Source organism: Saccoglossus kowalevskii, chromosome 4 (genome assembly GCF_978046115.1).
Source record: "Saccoglossus kowalevskii chromosome 4, keSacKowa6.1, whole genome shotgun sequence".
Classification (NCBI taxonomy): Eukaryota; Metazoa; Hemichordata; class Enteropneusta; family Harrimaniidae; genus Saccoglossus; species Saccoglossus kowalevskii.
The window spans coordinates 9460647-9482513 of record NC_140644.1 but is presented as its reverse complement, the minus strand read 5'-3'; the positions used below and the strand labels follow the sequence as shown (position 1 = coordinate 9482513).

General features: G+C 35.5%; 2 protein-coding genes across 2 annotated transcripts; one reads left to right on the top strand and one right to left on the bottom strand.

The window, feature by feature from the left end:
- Positions 1-8677: 8677 nt before the first annotated feature.
- On the top strand, positions 8678-14805 carry LOC102806047 (2-Hydroxyacid oxidase 2-like). Its single transcript, XM_085498225.1, has 8 exons — positions 8678-8697; positions 8892-9032; positions 10266-10417; positions 11154-11447; positions 12614-12786; positions 13283-13441; positions 13899-13968; positions 14352-14805. Exons 1-8 carry the CDS (start codon positions 8678-8680, stop codon positions 14396-14398), a joined length of 1056 nt encoding a protein of 351 aa, XP_085354351.1. The 3' UTR covers positions 14399-14805.
- A 4083-nt stretch (positions 14806-18888) lies between these two features.
- Positions 18889-21725, bottom strand: LOC144352009 (uncharacterized). Its single transcript, XM_085498474.1, has 3 exons — positions 21668-21725; positions 19385-19503; positions 18889-19198 (listed from the first exon to the last, which is right to left on the bottom strand). Exons 2-3 carry the CDS (start codon positions 19475-19477, stop codon positions 18959-18961), a joined length of 333 nt encoding a protein of 110 aa, XP_085354600.1. The 5' UTR covers positions 19478-19503; positions 21668-21725; the 3' UTR covers positions 18889-18958.
- Positions 21726-21867: the final 142 nt, after the last annotated feature.

Here is a 21867-nt window from a genome sequence, read left to right as displayed (position 1 = left end):
CTATGGTTCCAAGTCGGGTTTATGTATGGTAAACCCAATTCATACCATCCATACATGTTTGAAGAAACATTTATTTACATTGCGTTTCTATACACCCTTAAGTCATGATGACAGATGTAGTAGTGTATATGTAGGTAAGCTTGTTCTATTAAATATAATGTTGGTTAAGTCAGGTTAGTGTTGTATCAAGATTGAGTGCAATGCAAGTATTTCGTTAAGTGTTTGTAATAAAGTTTATGGCTTTTGTGGCCGATAGCATTTACTTGTTCAGTGTGTGCGTGATTACATTTGTGATCAACGCCCATCTAAAGCTTTATTTTTCTCGAAAGTAAGCAATCGCTTGTGAGCAGTTTCTGTGAGGTATTTTTTTTTAGTTTTTAACATGCATATCTCAAGAACTAATCATTGTATTTCAATGACACTCAGTACACAGCTGACTAGATGGGAGTCTTAGTGTGTGTGCATACGTGTGTGTTTGTTCTACTGATATCCAAAGAACTGCTCATTGGACTTTGATGAAACTTGGTACATAAATTCTCTGGGACATTTTGCAGACCTGAATAGTTTTGAATAAAAATCCATGCACATTAATTGCCTGATTTGCATAATTAATATTCAATTTTTGAATTTTCCACTGATATATCGCGTACTAATCATCACATTTCAATGAAACTTGGCACATGGATGCTCTAGAACAATGGACAAACTTGTTATATTAATAACATGATATAACAAAATAATAATTTGCATAATTCATAATTTGTTGGCTTTTCTGTCGATATTGGTGGTTTGTGACATTGCGCTGACCTTATTAGTTTTACAATAAAATCTGTGAATATTTATTACTCGATTTGCATAATAGTTAGTATTCAGCTTTCCAATCAATATCTCAAGTACTTTTTTCCATGAAACTTGGTATATAAGACAATGTAACTAATTAGGTTGGGGTTTATAAACATTCATAATAATTACCTAGAATTATTCATTATTATGAAACTTGGTACATATGGCCCCTGGAACAATGCACAGACCTAATTAGTTTAAGGTTGAAACATATGCATAACAATTGCCTAATTTGCACAATAATTACCCATGTTTTTTACATTATTGCATTTCAATAAGGCTTTGTATATAAGTGGATTGAAATTCGAGCATATTAATGAGATTATTAATGAAAAAACATGCATATTGATTATCTAATTATTATTAGTCAATATCGGATTTATATGTCTAAGAAATCAGATTTAAATAAAAATTTTATGCTGTGGAATAAATTCGACTGAAAACCACAGATGTAAAATCAAAAATTTTAAAATTTTCTGTAAGTATTATAAACCTAAATAATGTGGATCACATGGTTTTCACATTGTACATCTCCAATAGCGAATAAAATATTAGTTGCCAAACTTGTATGAAAGGCTAATTAATTATTAATATGTCTCCAATATTCTCAGCACACGGGAGTTCTTTCTAATCTTTCTTTGGGATTTTTTTTCTAAATTTTAGAGAAAATGAAATATTTAATTTTTATGAAATGTTTTTGTCTTGCTTTAAAATGTTCCTGGCAAGGTATTATGGGCAAAAGTTTTTCATCGTCTCTGGTACCTTATGAACTCAACTGTGCAAATTAAAGGGTGGTGGTCGTCGAGCTGCGCATGTGCAACATTTGTATTGATAAACATCTATTTTCGCACAATCATGTGCGTTTTTCTAATGAAAATAACAAGTATGAGGTTTGCCGGTGAGCGACTTGCACTAATTACAGCCGATGACTCTTTCGATACCTTCCAATCACCCAAAAATTACCTGATTAAAGCTTGGTAACGTCTCAGTGTGTACAACCTGTGTACTCGTTGATCTGCGCAACAGTCAATGTCACCATCTTTGTTTATATAAGACCCATATATACTGCGCACGCGTGGCGCGACGACTACCGCCCTTTGGCGTGTGATTGATTCTAAACAAATGCATCTTACCATAGACCCTACAATTTCAATACTTGTAATTGTCAAGAAAATACACTACAAGCTAGCGGCACAGAATTATACTTTATGCAAAAAAAGTTCATACATCCTGTCTGACAGTTTTCTATCTTACTATTGTAGCTCTCCATGAGTGTATGTATTAGTATGTAATTTGGAACTCCTGAGTAATCTGCTGCACATACATAACTATATTTGATATGATAAAAAATAGGTTTTACTTTGTGAACTTGATAACTGTCGCATACGACTTATTTACCACTTCCGTGTCACTGAGAATGTTCTAGAACCGTACTGTGTCTGGGTGGAATATTCTATATTTTTTTAGAAACTGGTTGAATAGGTAATAGAACACTGTAGGAGGCAATGGAAGGTAATGGAACATTCTAGAAATTTGTAGTAAGTTCAAGACTCATTATGTATACTGATGTAATGGTCTATAAATAGACAGTGCGGGTATATATAGGGGAGTTGTTCAGCACTGAGATCAGATCGGAGATCTCGTTGAATTGTATTGGAGTTTAAGTATCTAGTTATTGGAGTAGTGGAGTTTTACCGCGTTATTGTACTTGATGTTTGCGGAGTATAATAATACCAGTACCAGTTGAAAGCTCATCTGTTGCCTCCGTATTCATATTTTATCATCGCCGCCAGGGAAGTCTTTCTGTTACTGTTGCCATTTTGGTATATGAACCATCACACCTGTACTATACCAATTACCCTAATATTACGTTGCGTGTGACATCTGGGGGCTCGTCCGGGATCAGTGAAGACATATAGAAGACAACATGGCCAGCGAGATAAAAGTTATGTCGAAACAAGAGTTGATGGAATGGGCGGATGAACTGGGAATGACTGGAGAAGACAAAAGGAAATTTATTTTGGAGCAACTAAGTTCTCAGCAGGCTAACAGACAAGCGGTGAGGGAAGAGAGGAAAGCAAAAATGGAAATTGAAGCAGAGGTGAGGAAAATGGAGATTGAGGAAAGAAAGGAAAAGTTACGGCTGGAAGCGGAAGCAGAACAGCGAGAAAAGGAAAGGGAAGCAGAGGTAAGGAAAATGGAGATTGAGGAAAGAAAGGAAAAGTTATGGCTGGAAGTGGAAGCAGGCGAAAGAGAGAAATTGCGAATGGAAGCAGAACAGCGAGCAAAGCAAAGAGAATTTGAGTTGAGGAAATTAGAGCTTCAAGCAGCAATGCCGGGGCTCCAACAGGCTGATGTTGGCGGTCAACGAAATGTGGTCAGTGATGCACAGTCACCAAAGTTGTCTGCATTTGTTGATGGTAAGGACGAACTTGATAGTTATTTATTGCGGTTTGAGAGGTTTGCAACAAATGCGAGTTGGCATAGAAATAAATGGATGGGCCACAAAATTGAGTGCGCTTTTGACTGGTAGAGCATTGGAAGTATATTCCAGGATGTTCGACACTGATGCAGTTGACTATGATCGTGTGAAGGTGGCGCTGTTGACAAGATACGATTTCACAGAAGATGGGTACAGGAAGCGATTCTGTGAAATTAAACCTGAAAGTTCCGAGAGTCCTGACCAGTTAATTGTGCGGCTTAGGAATTATTTTGCTAAATGGGTTGAGTTGTCAGGCACTGCAGCAACATATGATGGTGTTACCGACTTGATGGTGAAGGAGCAGTTTATTGGTGCCTGTACAAAAGATCTTGCAGTTTATCTTAAAGAAAGAGCACCCAAAGATTTAGATGAGTTGGCAGTAATAGCAAAGCAGTACCTAGTGGCACATGGTCGATAGTTATTCACAAAGGACCGGGTGAGGCGTAACGATAATAAGGCGGCCATTAGAAATACTGCTGTGGGACAGGGTAGTAGTATCCGGTGTTATGTATGTCAGGGTGTTGGTCATCGAGCAGTACAATGTCCATCCCGCGTTACTGATGTCAACCATGACAAAGGTGGACAGTGCCTTCAGTGTGGTTCCATAGGACATGTGGCTAAGTTCTGCCGTAGTGGACAACACAGGGGTCAAGAAAGAAAGAGTGTCAAACCCAGCACTACTACTGGTGCAGCTGCAGTGGTTAAAGAGCAGTCTAATATCAGTGCTAGCTGTGCTGTTCAAATTAGCAGTGATGTGCCTAAAATGATTGAGAAGGACCATTTGTTGTAGCATCGGGGGAGCAGTTAAAGGTTGTTTTTAGTGCATGTTTGGAACGGAGTGGCGTTGTGGAGGACAGGACTTTGCCTGTGGGTCAAGAGAAGGTTTGTGACACAGTTGTGACCATGTTGAGAGACACTGGGTGTAATGGCATTATAGTCAAGAAGAGCTTGGTACCAGATGACCAGTATACAAAAAAGATTGGTCATATATTGATGGTTGATCGTACTGTAAGAAGGGTTCCAGTCGCCATGGTGAAAATTGATACGCCATATTTGAGAGGCACGGTTGAAGCATTATGTGTGCAGGACCCTCTCTATGAGTTAATTGTTGGGAATGTGCCCGGAGCAAGACCACCAGATGACCCGGATCCAGTGTGGAATGTGAGTGGAGCAGTAACAACCAGAGCGCAAGCGAAGAAATCTGGTAAGCTGAAGCCGCTCAAAGTGTGTGATGTAAAGGCTGGAGCACATGTAACAAAAGACAAATTAATCGAGATGCAGCAAGCAGACACATTGTTGAAGAAATATTATAGTAAGAGAGAACCAGAAGTGAAAGGGCACCATACAACCGAGTTCCAGGTATATGGAGGCTTGCTATATTGTGTGTATCAGGATCGTTCAGTTCCAGGAGGCAAGACGGTACGTCAAGTGGTTGTGCCGAAACTGTTGAGGACTCGTGTTATGGAGATTGCCCATGATTCAATATTTGGTGGACACATGGGGATAAAGAAGACAGAAGACTGGATTGTGACTAATTTTTATTGGCCTGGGCTACATCAAGATGTTACCAGTTTTTGTAGGTCGTGTGATGTGTGCCAGAAGACTGTATCAAAAGGATCAGTTGTGAAGGCCCCATTAGGTATAGATGCCTTTAATTGATTCATTCAAGCATGTGGCTATAGATTTGGCCAGTGACAGGGGTCATCGGTACATCTTAACTATGGTGGACTATGCTACACGGTATCCAGAGGCCGTTCCACTTAAAAATATAGATACAGAGACTGTAGCCGAGGCGTTGATTGACTTTTATAGCCGATTGGGGGTTCCAGAAGAAGTACTAAGTGACATGGGGTCTCAGTTTGTGTCAGAATGCATGCAAGAAGTATCAAGATTGCTCAGCATTAAGAGACTGATGTCTACGCCCTATCACCCCATTTGTAATGGACTGGTGGAAATGTTTAATGGTACTTTAAAGAAGATGTTAAAGCGGTTGTGCCATGAACATCCAAGGCAATGTCTTCGGTATATTAGTGCTTTTGCTCTTCGCATATAGAGAGGTACCACAGGAGTCAACTGGTTTTTCCCCATTTGAGCTGTTATATGGTCGAACGGATAGAGGCCCAATGAAGATCCTTAAAGAGTTATGGACCAAAGAGAGCGATACTCCTGAGATAGTTAATAGATACCAGTATGTGTTTGAGTTGAGAGATCGGTTAGAACAGACTTTAGAGATTGCTCGAGAGGAATTACAAAAAGCACAGAACCGATACAAGTGTTACTATGATCGTAAAACGAAGAAGTGAGTGCTTAAGGAAGGAGATAAGGTGTTAATTTTGCTGCCAACTGGCAACAACAAGCTATTGATGCAGTGGAAGGGTCCTTATGTGGTGGAGCAGGTAATAGGCGAAAACGATTATCGAGTGAAGGTAGGTGACAAAGTGAAGACGTATCATGTAAATATGTTAAAGTTGTATGTTGAGCGGGAGACGTCACCTCAACCAGATGGATGTGAGACAAGTTACTCACCAAATACAGCCATAGACTTGATGAATGTTGTGCGCACAGCTACAGTGGGGTGCAACTAGTCAGATGAAGAGAATGCTGTAGACGAAGATGATCTTCTAGAGCTAGGAACTTGTAAACCCAAGGAGTCAGGTAAAGATGTTCAAATTGGTACAGACCTGACAGAACACCAGAGAAAAGAACTGGTGAGTTTAGTCAATACTTATGATAAGATGTTTACTGACTTGCCAGGAAAGACCAAGATAATCAGTCATAAGATTGACCTGACAAATGATACACCAATACGATCTAAGCCATACTCACTACCATATGCAATAAGGGAGAACCTTAGGCAAGATATTGAAGATATGTTAAAAATGGGAGTAATCAGGAAGTCCACATCACCCTATGCGTCACCGGTGGTGATTGTAAAAAAGAAGGATGGATCGAATCGCATATGTGTAGATTATAGGAAATTAAATAAGATCACTGTAACCGACCCTGAGCCAATGGTAACAACAGGGGACATATTTCAGAGGCTACATAATAGTAAGTTCCTGTCAAAAATTGATTTAAGTAAGGGTTATTGGCAGATACCAGTAGCTGAAGAAGATATACCAAAGACAGCATTTGTTACTCCCGATGGAACTTATGAATTTTTAAGGATGCCATTTGGAATGAAGAATTCGGGAGCTACTCTGGTGCGGGGAATGAGGAAATTATTGTCAGGTTTGGAGGGAGTTGGAAGCTATATAGATGACCTGATAGTTTATTCAAGCTGCTGGGATGAACATGTTCAAGTATTATCTGAGTTGTTACAAAGACTGAGGGCAGCGGACATAACAGCTAGACCATCCAAGTGTGTTCTGGGTGCAACGCCAGTAGACTTCCTGGGTCATGAAAGTGGACACAATTGGGTGAGTCAGAGTCACAAAAATTCACAAAAATTCGAGAAGCACAAAGTCCAGCGACCAAGAAAGGTGTCCGATCATTCTTTGGGCTGGTCAATTACTATAGAGACCACATCGGTTTATTCGCAACTATTGCAGCACCCCTGAGTGATCTACTAAGGCATGTCGCATACGACTTATTTACCACTTCCGTGTCACTGAGAATGTTCTAGAACCGTACTGTGTCTGGGTGGAATATTCTATATTTTTTTAGAAACTGGTTGAATAGGTAATAGAACACTGTAGGAGGCAATGGAAGGTAATGGAACATTCTAGAAATTTGTAGTAAGTTCAAGACTCATTATGTATGCTGATGTAATGGTCTATTTATAGACAGTGCAGGTATATATAGGGTAGTTGTTCAGCACTGAGATCAGATCGGAGATCTCATTGAATTGTATTGGAGTTTAAGTATCTAGTTATTGGAGTAGTGGAGTTTTACCGCGTTATTGTACTTGATGTTTGCAGAGTATAATAATACCAGTACCAGTTAAAACCTCATCTGTTGGCTCCGTGTTCGTATTTTATCATCGCCGACAGGGAAGTCTTTCTGTTACTGTTGCCATTTTGGTATTTGAACCATCACACCTGTACTATACCAATTACGGTAATATTACGTTGCGTGTGACAATAACTCGGAAAGTTTTTATGCGATACATTCTAAACTGATATACCAGCATACAATCTCTACCGCCGGGGGGGGGGGGGTACTTGCAAAAAATACTGACAGGGGTGTGTAGCTGGTTGTTTGAAATCTCTACCCCTTATCGGACAGAAATAAACTCAAATTCCTTTTTTAGACAAACTGTGGATATTTGACACCTTTTCCAGACAGTGAGTATAAATGACACCAAGGGAAAAGCAGGTGGGCTTGAATTCTCCTGATTGTTGGATCACTCAAGCTCTAGAGACAGTCTTTGGAAATTGTGGACCCCTTTTCAGACAGAAATAATGAAAAAAGGATTCACCTTTTCAGACAGACAGGGTAAAATAACATACCCTTTTAAGACAGAAGTGGTGAATTCGGGACTCCCTTTTGGCGGCACATATACACATAAATATAGCACTTCAAAGTACCCCCGGGCTCTACCGTAATTTACTATCTGTGTTCATTAAATATCTGCTCGTGAAATAACCTATGCACTATTTTTTACTACAAAATACCCAACCCCTATGTGTTTAGATGTCCCGTACTTGCTACCTTACCCCACCCCACGACAAGCTGTTCATTATTTCCAAAGGAAACGTCTGCATGTTTATTTGAATGGCACGTAAATTGTGAAAACGCCACCAACGGCGAGGTCAAAAATGGTCGTGTCAGCTGTGATCGGTTGTGTCATGACTGGCCGTATCCCGGGATCTGTATTCACTTGTCAGTGGCTTGCAACGGGAAACAAAATACAATCTTGAACACGTCAAATTCAAAAGCAGTTTAAACGTTGGCACATGTGAGCGTTGGAACCGCGGCTATAAGTAAAACGAACTTTGAACTTCTTGAACAACTACAGGGTAAATATATAATTTGATGTGTAAGTTTGATACACCAGCTGGTTGCACAATTATATAAGAATGAAAATTACCCCTCTATAACAACTGGTTCTGTTATTTTTTGTAGACCATGTACTTTGAAGATTGTGTATTTCTACTTGTGTGCATTTCTGTTATAGTGTATATTTATCGCCTATTCAAGAAAAAAGAGCCTCGGTAAGTATTTGGATATTCACAATTATATGTGACCTCTATAAAATTGTAAAACGTTCACCGGCAGAGACTAAATGTAACGTTGTCTGTACACTACAATTAAATTCCTATGACTGAATCTTCTCACAAAGTGCAGTTTTCTAAGAGATTTCAGCCTTTGTTTTCACCGGTAATAGTCACCAGCGCTGAAAATGCCTGAATGTCCGCCTCCGACAATTTGTATTTAAGATTCATTATTTTTTTATTTCATTCACAACCAATCTTTATTGATATTAACTGATAGAAACATTATTTTTCCAAGGATTCAATAAAGTTATTATAAACTAATTCATTCATTCATTCATTCATTCATTCATTCATATCTCACTGTTACTCTATACTTAAATTTATTTATAATCGTTATATTTTTTCAGGTCACAGTCTTCACAATTGATATGCTGTGATGACTTTGAGCAGTATGCCAGAGATCATGTACCCGCTGATCTTTTTGGGTATATTGCTGGTGGAACTGGTAAAAGACTAACCATTCCTGCCAATATTGAGGCATTCAAAAAGTAAGTTTCTTACTATATTCAACATGTATGTATTTGGAATGTTTTCACTATATCACTTCACTTTGACCATTGCATCATGGGAAAGGTCAACAAACTTACATATGAGTTCACAGAATATTAAAGGGGAAATCAAGGCAAACAACATAAAACTCCCCGCTAAAAGAGCTCCATTAATGTAGGAGAATGCAATTTACAGGTTTTTTAAAATCATTCTCCAGATACTCAACTTTTCATCAGTAATATGTAGTCCGCCATTTTGATTCTCCAGCAAAGGATTCTGGATAAAGTGTGACATAATATTGAAATGATGCTTTCATCTACAGTGTGAGGAATACTGATACAAATGAGTTCAAATTTTCGGTGTGCATATTACTCGTGTAAAAATATAATAATGGAAATTAGAATGTTACAAATACACAAAAAATAAAGATATTTTGGTCGTTAAAAAGAATTACACTTTTTTGTCCCTTTTTTTTTGGTCAACAGGTTATAGATATCACCTATATAACCTACATGCATCGATAAATTGTGTAAAATATACAATAAATTTAGTATTTGGTAGAAAACACACAAAATAATATTTTCAGTACTGTTGCCATGACAACTATTTTATATGCATGTTCAGCATCGGTACATATATGCTACCATGTTCTAAATTTTCAACCAATTTGAAGTTTAACTTTTGAAGTTATAGATGAAATTATTTTCTCAGAACAGTGGATATGATGTCATATTATTTACTCGTAATCCTTTGCTGAAAATCAAAATGGCCGACTACATAAACTGATGAAAAGTTGAATATCTAGAGAATGAAAAGTGCTTTTAAAAAAAATTGCATTCTATTTCATTTGTTGAGCTCTTTTATCTGTAAGCATTATGTTGTTAGTCTTAACTTTTCCTAGTCTTGACTTTTTCTTTAATTTAGCTAAGTGCCATTACTATCATTGTGAGAATCTTTCAAATTATAAACATTACAGGGTAGCTAAATGAACTAAAATAACATGCAAGCTAAATGACATGTTTTACAGTAACATCAATTACAAGAAGATATAATTGTAGAAATTCAGATGTGGTGGAGGTTTAAATGTCACATAATCACTGGTAAACAGTCAAACAGCTGATTTGAGATAGTAAGATTGTATAATTGAGTTACGATTTCATGACTTAAGGTTGATAGACCTTAAACAATGTGAAATAAACAACTATAATAGTTTTTTTTCATATGTTAATCAGAGTTCAGCTCATGACCAAGATTTTCCATCCAGTAATAAACGTGGACCTTCGTACAATGTTTTTAGGCCGTGTCGCTGATCTGCCTATTGGAATAGCGCCCTCTTCAGCCAGATCTGTCATATGGCCAGATGGAGAAAGATGTGTTGCAAGAGGTGAGTTAAAGCACTTCAATCTTTTTACTTTTCCTCGTCTTTAAGTGATATCACATAGTGTGTGTATGTACTGATATACTTGTAGAAAATTAGACCGACAGTCTGGATTGAGCCAGGAATATTTAAAGGGTAGTGGTAGTTGTGCAGTAGGTAATACGGTAGTTTTCTTTTCAAATTTATGTAAATGAATGACCCATTTGACCTACATGTGTATGTTGCTATGTGTAGTATGGAACCCACATGAAGTAAGCGTGCAGTGGCAACCACTACCCTTCACCACATTGATGACATACAGACACATACTGCTGATAGTGTATATATTGAAGTAGAATTTTGTGGATGTTGAATTCAGGTTGAATATAGGTTCTTCGTTATTTTAATTCCAAAAATGTTTACAGTTAAATTTCTCATTTTGATGCCATGACATGTGACATGTCAGACACTATGTTGCTTGTACAGCCAGTATAATTATGTCTGTCATAAAACAGATGACGCACAATTGTTTATCAACACTGGATGTGACTTCTTGCATTTAGAGTATCGCTAATCAACATCAAGCATATTTATAATAATCTTAGACAACGTTGTCTCTGATTTTCTTTAAGTCACTAGTTAGACACTACTTTATTTTGACTTGTTTAATTAATTAAAAATACAATCTCACTGTAATTTACCATCTCTGCATGTTTCTATCATTGTTTCTCATTTTTTTGCTTCTATTATAATATAATTACAGCTGCAGATGATATGAAAATTGTTAGTATCTTACCAATGTTGGGTTCTGCCAGTATAGAAAGTATTGCTAAAAGTGCTCCCTCAGCAGTTCATTGGTTGCAAATAAGACTGTGTAAGGACAATGCTCATATGTCACTCATACATCGAGCAGAAGACGCTGGATTTGAAGCTATTGTAGTGTCTGCTGATGGCGCCAGGGGATTGCGTTGCAAGCAACACAAGTTTCCAACAAAATTGAATACTGAATGTCCTAACTTTAATTATAAATCTGTCACTACCGTCCTTGATCAAGTAAGTATATTTGACATAAAATTGATTTTAAAAAGTAGTGGTCATCTCAATGTGACACATTCAATACAAGTGACTGTTATTGTTTGTTTATTTGCTGTACCTCAACAACCATATTATATTGGGTTATCACCTGATATCACTTGTTAGTAGAGATAGTTGATATGAATGAATGATGTAATGAGCTACTATTATCCACGAACTGAAGGCGACTTATAGTTTAGTCTTCATGTGTTCAGCTGCCGGAACTGTATCTCAGGTATACCTTTACCGATTCTTCCTAAACCTTGTTTGATACATATGCATATATTGGCAGCCATTTTGTTGTAAAAATACAATAAAATTCTTGGACGTGTGTTGGCTGAATTACTTCAAACTTACTTGGTGAATAGAATTATAAATCATAAAAGGTATTTGATGCTCACCACTCTGACTTGTAAATTCGACTCAATATGGCCAACTGTCAGGCATTTTAATTTTTGACGAATTATGTCTTCAAACATGGTGGAAGGAATAATAATTATGGGCAGTTGATGTATGCCACTTCAATTTGTAAATTCAAATTTACAAATTGATAATTTTGATGGTTGACTGGCAGCCATTTTCTATTCCAGACATATATTTGTTTGTACTACTTTGATACATTTCATCTGGAATTTTAGTGGGAGTGCTCAACTGCCAGTTAAGAACATGGCGTTGATGGTACTGTTTTGGCACACAAATTTCGAATTTCTTAAAATTGAGGGACAGAACGGTCAATTCGACCATGAAATTGATTGTGAAAAACAGTGGTGCATACCCAAATACTTCAACTATGGGAATACTCTCCCCAAGATCCCCATCAAATTATAATATGAGATACATGTTTTTACTATTCTGTAATATTCTATGTCACACACCAAAAAACAAAATAAATGTTTGAATGGTGACATTAATAACAAGAATTGGTTCAGTTTTGGTGACATTATTAAGATCTCTCCATACAAGGGAATTTTTTTTCGGTGCTACCGGTAGATATATAATAATTGTTGTTGTTGTTATGCAATCTGAAATTCTCATATTGCAGCAATGTCACAACTAGATTTCACGAGTGATAAAAGTCCATTATGGTTTCAAAATGATCAGCATAAATAAACTGTGTAATTAAATTATTTATATCATTGCAGCTGATAGAGCCTTGTGTTTCATGGCATGATTTGGATGATGTCATATCTGAAACTAAGTTACCAGTAGTACTCAAAGGTGTCTTAAATCCTGATGATGCCATTGAGGCTGTTAAGCACGGTGTGCAGGGGATTATTGTGTCTAACCATGGTGGTAGAATACTTGATGGTGTTCCATCATCGGTGAGTAATGCATTGACTGTTTTAAACTCAAAATTTGAATCAGCTTCTTGACTGCTGTGTTATTTTTACTAGTATTTGGCAATATTTAAATGCAGCTGATTTATATTCCAGCATTGAACATTTTGAAATAAAAGGGAAGTGTCTGAAAAGGGATTTGTGTCATTATTGGTAAATAACTTGTGCAAAAATTCGACAAATGGCGGAAGAGTCTAGTGTATTGAATATTTTCAAATTATTCTTGTATATTTCTCCACACAGCTGGAAATGTTACCATACAAATAGAATTAAACTTTCATTGTGAATATTACTAGTAATTGCCAATATTTAATTGCAGCTCATTTATATTGAAATTGAAATTGAAATTTTAAAATAAATGAGAGGAATTTGCCTCTATATTTGTAAATAACTTGTGCAAAAATTACTACTTAAACTTAATTTGACGAATTACTGAAAAGCATGATGTATTAAATGTTATTCTCATATATTTTTCAACAAGCTGGAAATGTTACCTGAAATCAAATCAGCTATTGGGGATGATGTTGATTTGTATTTTGATAGTGGCATTAGAACTGGATCCGATGTGTTTAAGGCCTTAGCACTTGGTGCTAAGGGTGTTTTTATTGGCAGACCAGTTTTGTATGGATTAAGCTACCAGGTCAGTGAACAATGTTTTAGAACAATGATTCCCCTAGGCAGATAGAATTAAAGTATGTCTTGCACACTTAGATCTTGTTTTAAATATTATTGTTATTATCATATTCCATCAGTATAATAATGGGATGTACGCAACTCATGTACCGGGTAACTCATTTGTTTACATGAAATTCAAACACATGCTGCTTGATGACCACCAAGCATTGATATTGAATGCTGTTTGTTACACACATTGGGCTCATGATATAATAAACATGTTCAATAATCATATTTGGTTAGTTACCTAATTACAAATGCATAAATATCATATTTCGAGTTATTGCAGTTATAGGCGTTCAACCAGCGATTTTAATAAAGATGTATTTGTCATCTCTGATGGATTTCTTGTTCATATGATATATATTTAGTAGGGAAATTGAAGTTAACTAGTGCTGAGCTTTCATTCAAATTACTTCCAGGGTGAAGAAGGTATCAAAAAGGTTTTTAATATACTAACTGAAGAATTACGAATTGCAATGATTCACACAGGTAAGTTTTCCATATTAATATGGGTCTCACGCGATGCTAACAATGCATGTAAAATAATTTGTATGGCTTCACTAAATTCAAACTTGCTGCAGGAAGACCACCACTCTGCAACCAACCTTAGTATCTCTTGTGTTTTTGAACTTATAACAGGAAGAACGCATTTAATCATTTAACCTTAGAAGTACATCTCTATAATGGATCTAGTGCCCTTGAACTACAATTTGCATTTATTGTATGCTAAATTATTAAAACCTGACTTATTTTAACAAGGCTCCATTTACATGAATATAAACACAATTTGTTAAATGAATGTTCAACCCAGTCCGCATATCATTTTGTTTTGTTTTCTGACACTGATATGTTGTTATTTTTATTTTTATGAGGGTGTTCATCGATTTCAAAAATCTCTCCAGCCGTCATTAGGAAGTGATGTTACCAGATCCATTGGTTACAAAATACTGTATTTGCTACTGTGACGTTGAATGCACAATTTATTGGAATCTCTGGAATCCAAAACAAAGTGCAAAATGATAATCATATTCTATTTAATTTATGAATATTATGCAAGTTTTGATAACTAAATAAACATAATTCTAGTTCTAATGACTGTTAGTATTCTGCAGAAAAAATGTGTTTTTAGCTGTCATTAACTTTTTGAATGCCATAATGTATCCAACCAAAATGTTGGTGCAATATTTTCAAAAAGTGTGTTTATTTAGAAAAGCTTCCATATTCCCATTTTATGAACAATGATTAAAGTTGTCTTTGGTTTTTAAAAGTGTACACAATTGTTTGTAATTATTGTTTGCTAATTTAAATTTTACCTTGTACATGTGATTGATTTTTTCATTTTAATATTACATTACATGCAATATATTAGTTTTTAAAACATAAGATATATTAATTATATTAGTTTTCCATATACTGTAATATACTTCATTCTAGCTGGAATTTAATTTCGCTAAGACATTTGGGGTGTTTTCTATGCAATTTGGTTTCAATGTAAAATATAGGAAAAAAGGTATGTTTGCTGGATTATATTTTCACTGAATCATTCCTTCAGTGGAAATAGCAAAAACTAATCCCAAACGAAAGTATTTTATTATAGTAGTGTATATGTTAGAAGTGCGTCTCTAATGAAATGTGTTTAATCGTTTTTGACTCCCGTGTGCGAAGCACAAAAGGGAGTCTTTGCAGTTACCCTGTCTGTATGTCTGTATGTCTGTATGTATGTATGTATGTCACTTTTTTTGTTCCACCGTTATCTCAAGAACCACTAATCAAATTTTGGTGAAACTTGGTACATAGATGCTCTGGGATAATGCGCAGAGTTGATTAGGTTTTGGTAAAAATCTATGAATATTAATTACCTAATTTGCATGATAATTAGTTGATTTTTAGCTGTTCCAAGACTGTTCCACTGATATCTGAAGAACCACTCATTGGATTTTGATGAAACTTGGCACATGGACGCTCTGAATTAGTGCGCAGATTTGATTAGTTTTGGGTAAAAATCTATGAATATTAATTATCTAATTTGAATGATAATTAACTGATTTCAAGCTGTTCCATGACTGTTCCACTGATATTTGAAGAACCACTCATTGGTTTTCAATGAAACTTGGCACATGGATGCTCTGTGAACTAATGCGCAGATTTGATTAGTTTTGGGTAAAAATCTGTTAATTTTATTAATTACCTAATTTACATAATGATTAATCAATTTTCGGCTTTTCCACTGATATCTCAAGTACTAATCATAACATTTCAATAAAACTTGGTACATGGATGTCATATGACACTGCACAGACCTGGTAGTGTTTAGGGTAATATCAGTACATATTAATTACCTAATTTGCATAATTAATTAATTTTCAGCTTTTGATATTTCGAGTAGTAATGATCACATTTCAATGAAACTTGGTACATAGTTACTTGAGGACTGTGCATAGACCTAATTAGTTTTTGGGTAAATATTTGTGCATATATTAATCACCTTATTAGCATAATTAGTTAATTTTCAGCTTTTCACCTGATATCTCAAGTACTAATCATCACATTTCAATGAGACTTGTGACATTTTCTAGGACTATGCAGAGACCTGATTAATTTTGGGATAAATAATTGTGCCTATTAATTACCTAATTTGCATAATTAGTTAATTTTTTGCTGTTCTATGGCTGTTGCACTGATGTCTACAAACTACTCATTGGATTTCAATGAAACTTTTAAAGAGTACCCATCACATTTCAATGAACCTAGGACTATACACCATATTAGTTTTTGGTAAATATGTATGCTTCTTAATCACTTAATTAACATAATTAATTAATACTGATATCTCAAGTATTAATCATCACATTTGAATAAAACTTACATATTAATTAGTATTCAGCTATTCCATCAATATCTCAAGTACAAGTAATTTTGAATTAATTTTTAATGTGTCTTCAATACGGGATTTCTTTCTAAGCTTTCTTTGATTTCGTTTGTTCGTAAATATACTTCTACTACACTTTAGTATCTAAAGAGAATTCCACTGACATCGCGTATGTATGTTGCGAACGTCGGAGAGAGCATTACTCAATATATTTCTTCTTATCACAGTTCTGTATTTTGTTTCAATTTATATGTGTATGTCTGACCGAGTTTTGACTGTTTTGTTCTGTTTAAAAATAAACATCCAGTTTTGCTCATTTCAGTTGCTGGCTCATTAACAATACGATTCCTTTTGATCATGAGAATATTCACCTGTGCATTTACATATGCTAATAATAAAGCAAAAACCATTGCTGTTTTTTATATTATATTGATACAGTAAATATGAAGTATAGTAAATAATTTATATAATACAATTTATACAAATTTTTGTATTTTATTGATTTACAAACATTTGAATATATTATTACACTAATAAAAAATCATACTTCTGTTACTTGATGTATAACGTAAAGAAGCATAATTTTTCAGATTTCATGAGTGAAAACAGTTACTGTCTATCCTCAATGTCACTATTTGTGTATTTAAACAATCCAATAGCATATCTTGTGAAGAATGTACAAGATAATAAGGGAATACAATTTTCATGTATTGTGGGCACTTGTAATTAAGATCTCATCTTGCACACGTTCTCTAGCATCACACAATGCGGTGGATGCTTGTTGGTACCAACGAATTTGTATTTTTAAGTAAACCCTAAAATATTAGAGGCTATGACCTCGCTGGCCATATTGTTCATTATTTCACTAAATACTTGATTTGTGTGATTATAGATCTCGAACTTCAACAAATTGGGTTTTATTCACCATAGATTAATCGTGCGCGAGTCTAAAAAAATCAGTTTGATGATAAGCAAGACACAAGGTGACTGCTTGGTAAATTTTAGTTCCCATTTATCCCCCTCAAAGTTCCTTTCAATTTATGTGTCTGGAGATCTGAGTTTCATTCCTGATTGTTCTTGTGTATGTAGAATTCCAAACTGATGTTAAAATATTTTTGTGAAATGGCGCTACACTGCCAGATTATATAAGGCTGCTGATCAGTCTTGACAAGTGTTATCTCTTAGAAGCACAATGTCCAAAGACAATTCTGCCACTAGCTCTGCGTAACAAACAAATCACACTTATGTGGAATGCATGTGGTAGTATTCTTAATGGAACACATAAATTCACGACCCAAAAAAATTTGAAAACACAGGGGGATGAACTAGCCAAATCACATCGTGAAATTTAAAATAACTGAAGCAAAACAATGTTCCCAAAGTAATGTGACTTGTGACAACCATACACATGAAAGGTTGTAAATTCAATTTCAGAGTGAGAGTTTGCAACATGATAACAAACCGTGGTAAATATAATATTTACAACACTACATGGTAGGAACGGGAAGACCATATAAATACACCAGGGAAATCAAGGCACTATTTCTTTCAACCAGTAAACCGATGCTAACACTCAGTATAATATATAGTAGATAATATTTGATAATCCTTGTCCTAAATAACTATTCAAAATAGACTCTTTGAGCAATGAGTCTTGATCGAAATTGAATTGACTGGGAATAGTTAGAAAAAAAAGAATAGAGTCTGATTACTTAGAAATGAACTTTGAAGACTGTTGGAGAGAGAAAATCTAAAAGCACGACATTGAAGCATTGCTGTACCGGCCAATACAGTCTGGTAGTATGCACACATCACTAGGAAACAAGAAGAGAACATTCACAATTTACTAATACACTGACAATGATCTGTAAAGCAGCCTATTGGCAGAGTAGAGACAAAAAGGCGCCACCCGGACATAGTGTACAGTATGATCAAGTTGCACATACATGAATACAACATTTACGTGATGGTCTTAACAAAGAAAACAGACATACTCCCTGTTTAGTCTTGTAATTCAATGCCAAACCTTCATTAAACATTCACCAGTCCAACGCCATCTGAAACGGACAACTGGCCGTCATTGGAAACTAGTACACAACAAAAAGACAATGAAAACGAGGTGCCTCATAAAGAAGTCTCGTTTTCCGCCTTCCCGCCATTAGATTGAGTGTGTCAGCCATGTTGAAAAAGAAAACAGTGCGACGCAATTAACATGAACTGAAGTATAGTGTAAGTTTTTTCTAGGTAATCAATAATAGACAAAGTAGCTCTCCGCAACAATGTTCACGAACTCCAGTCAACATAAGATGAAACAAGTTCGGTGAAAATACAAGTTTAAGCGACACTTTGCAGTACCTTGGGTGATAATGAACAGTCATTCAGTAGCAGTCACCCAAGCGTTTTCCTGTCAGTAGAGGGCGCTTTGGGTATTATAGAGCTAAAATTCCTAGTAGTTCCAAGCAGGGTTTATTTCTGGTGAATAAACCCAATTTGTCTAAATTATACATATTACATAAATTGCTGTTTTCCTCCCATTGGTATAATTGAAAGTAAAATTTTATTTCATATTAGGTATATTGATTTTAGTATTTCCAAAATGTGATTGACACATTAGTCTACAAATCGCACTTTATGAATATGTTTACTTCTGTTCGACTTTTTAGATTTCTTGTCTGTCTTTTGCCACCTGATGGCGCACTTATGGAAGTAGAACTTTTTGTAGCAATATATCTCAACAGCGCCATCTTCGCCAATTCTGTGTTTCATTTCTTCTCTTTTGTCTTTACAGTGGCTTCGTTTTGCGCACCATTTATCCGTGAAACATACTGTATGGCGTCCTCCGCAAAATCCCTGAAAGACACAACATTGGTCGCGATATTCTTAATCGCAATTCCGCATTCGTTTCGGCAATCGTTTTATTCTCTTGTAATCTGCTCATACGTTATTGTTATGCCTTGTATGGGGGTCGTCAGGAATGGATAATACGATAGTAATACGTTAGCTATTTACTAAAAGTACATTCAAGACAATACTTACAATAATGCTGTCGCCAGCTTCTCCAGATTGCAGGATGAACCATAATAATGTTAGTATAGCTAGTATAGAATTGACTGTCGTGATTTTGTTCATGTCCGTTTACATCTGTTTGGTATCACCTGAAATTTAACAGTTTTTTGTATGAACAATCGAGTGTGTCGACATAGTTGACTGAAGAAGTTAATTAACTGCATACCTGTCATGATATCAACATCAAGAACTAGAACGTATATTTCACAATGAAATGCTCTATACACATTCTGTATATTTTTCCTTAGCTCCAAATGTGATTTATACTTTCCAGGTGCGAAGCACACGATGGAATCCTGCCGATTACCCTGTCTGTATGTACTGGTATGTATATATATGTCTGTTTTACTGATATCTTCGGAACTGGTTATCACAATTAAACATAGACGCTTGGAATACTCCACACATGTAGTTACCCTATACGACTTGTGTTCAATGATCTATCATTGTTTGGTTTTGTTATTTTCACTTCGCATAAATTAGCTTCGAGGTATCTCAAACTACGCATTATATCTCAATCAATGAAACTTGATGCATACGATGTCTCGAATCGTCAACAGACGGGTTAAAATCCATTAATATTAAATACTTACTTTGCATGAATTAAACAATAAATTAAGCGAATCTCTGATATTGATTCATACATGTAGGGGAATCCGGGATAAAATAGACCACAAAACTATTCCTGTTGATCTTAATGTTATAAACTTCAATACATTGTGTGCCAGAGAAGAACTATATTAGCCGACAAACTTTTTTTGTTTGAAAAGATAATCATAAATTTCTGATATTTCTTATTTTTTATTCATATGCTTGCAATACCATCAGTACAGCTCAACGTCACAAAGCATATTCAAGTTCCTTTTTTTAATTATAAATGTGCATTTAAAATATATATATTTATGTTATTGGTATGGTATACTCGAATTATTATGTGAATGAATTAAAAAAACAATCGCTATGGCACTACAAAACGTATATTACTATTATTAGAGCGATATTAAAAATAGGAATTTGCATACAAATTATTTTCGTCATTGCTCCGTGGTCAAGAATCACAATGGAAACACTTTTATAAAGGAATTTGCCTGTAAACTTGTTAAACATTTTAATATTTCAATACAATGAGAATAGAACCAGCACAATGGGTTGTTGGCGAAAAAAAATGTAACTTGTACAAAATTCATAAATAATCAGTAGCATACAATTTACTGCTATTAAATATGGACAATCTCTTTCACATTAGTTTCTTTTTGGTTTTATATTTCGCCTTTTTAAACATGCCCCTACTTCAAATTTGATACCATTTACACGAATCAATACATAGTTATTGCCGAATATACCTATCGTGTAGGACGGGGAATGTGTAAAATTGTAAGTTAAGTTAAATATTGAACGTAAACATAGGTGATATCTTTTGACATATATTCTTGATTATATTTACCAGTATTTTTAATTGTCTGAATACGTCGTTCTGATTTTACAGGAGTCTGTTTATAATTATTCGATTATGTTGTTTCGTATTTAGAAATAGGCCAACACGTGAATAATACTTAGCAGGGGTTTGGTGTCAACTAAAATCGGCAAAAATAATGTGTTGTGCTACGGACATATAGCAGTGTTCTCCATTACGGCCCGGGTATTTTGGGTGCATATACGTCATGAATTGTGTAACGTCGTGTAGTATGTCGAACTGCGGCAACGATTTATCCCTTAAATAAGGATTTAATATGCAACCTGGTTAATTGCGATTCCGTATATAAATCTGCCGCATATCCATTCGATAAGTGTTGGGAAAAGTGTATTTTATGAAAACGTTTGACCTAGACCGACTTTCCAATTAAAAATCTGGCGACTTGATTGCGAAATGACTTAATACAACCCCCTCTCCATTTTTCAATTGTGTACCTAAAACTAATCTCGACAGGGTCCTGTCTATCGCTTGCTCTCAACATATAAAGTAACCATAACCGATAAAATCGTTCTAAGGAAAGTCGTCCGAGGTCCCGGAAGATGCGACATAAACACCCACAACGGAAATACTTGAATTAAGTATTAAATACTGTAGGTTCCTCAAACACTCCGGCTAGTTCCACAGTGGGAACACGACCACGAGTCCGGCATGGTGTAAGAGAAATTGCAATCATCTCGAACATATCCAGAATCTACATTGAATACACATATATTCAACTAGTTGAGAATTCAGCAACTATTGACGAGACAAATAAAAGTAGAAAATATAGCATAACCTACCATGTACTGTACACCTCAATACAATGTAAGAATTCTTTCAGATGATGAACCAAACTGCACCGACACTAATAGATTTAACGCCCCAGCTATTAGGGAATGCGGTATGCATTCTCGACTAACACCCGTAACCGAAGTACAAACTAAATGGACTCCACTGAATGAAGTAGTTCTGTTCGCCCAACTAGCAACATATTTTCATC

Coding starts and splice junctions, on each gene's coding strand:
- LOC102806047 (XM_085498225.1), top strand. CDS start 8,678: ATGTCCGCCTCCGACAATTT. Junction 11,448..12,613: donor TACCGTCCTTGATCAAGTAA/GTATATTTGACA, acceptor TGCAGCTGATAG/AGCCTTGTGTTTCATGGCAT. Junction 13,442..13,898: donor TGTATGGATTAAGCTACCAG/GTCAGTGAACAA, acceptor AATTACTTCCAG/GGTGAAGAAGGTATCAAAAA.
- LOC144352009 (XM_085498474.1), bottom strand. CDS start 19,477: ATGAACAAAATCACGACAGTCAATTCTATACTAGCTATACTAACATTA. Junction 19,199..19,384: donor AAGCTGGCGACAGCATTATT/GTAAGTATTGTC, acceptor TGTGTCTTTCAG/GGATTTTGCGGAGGACGCCA.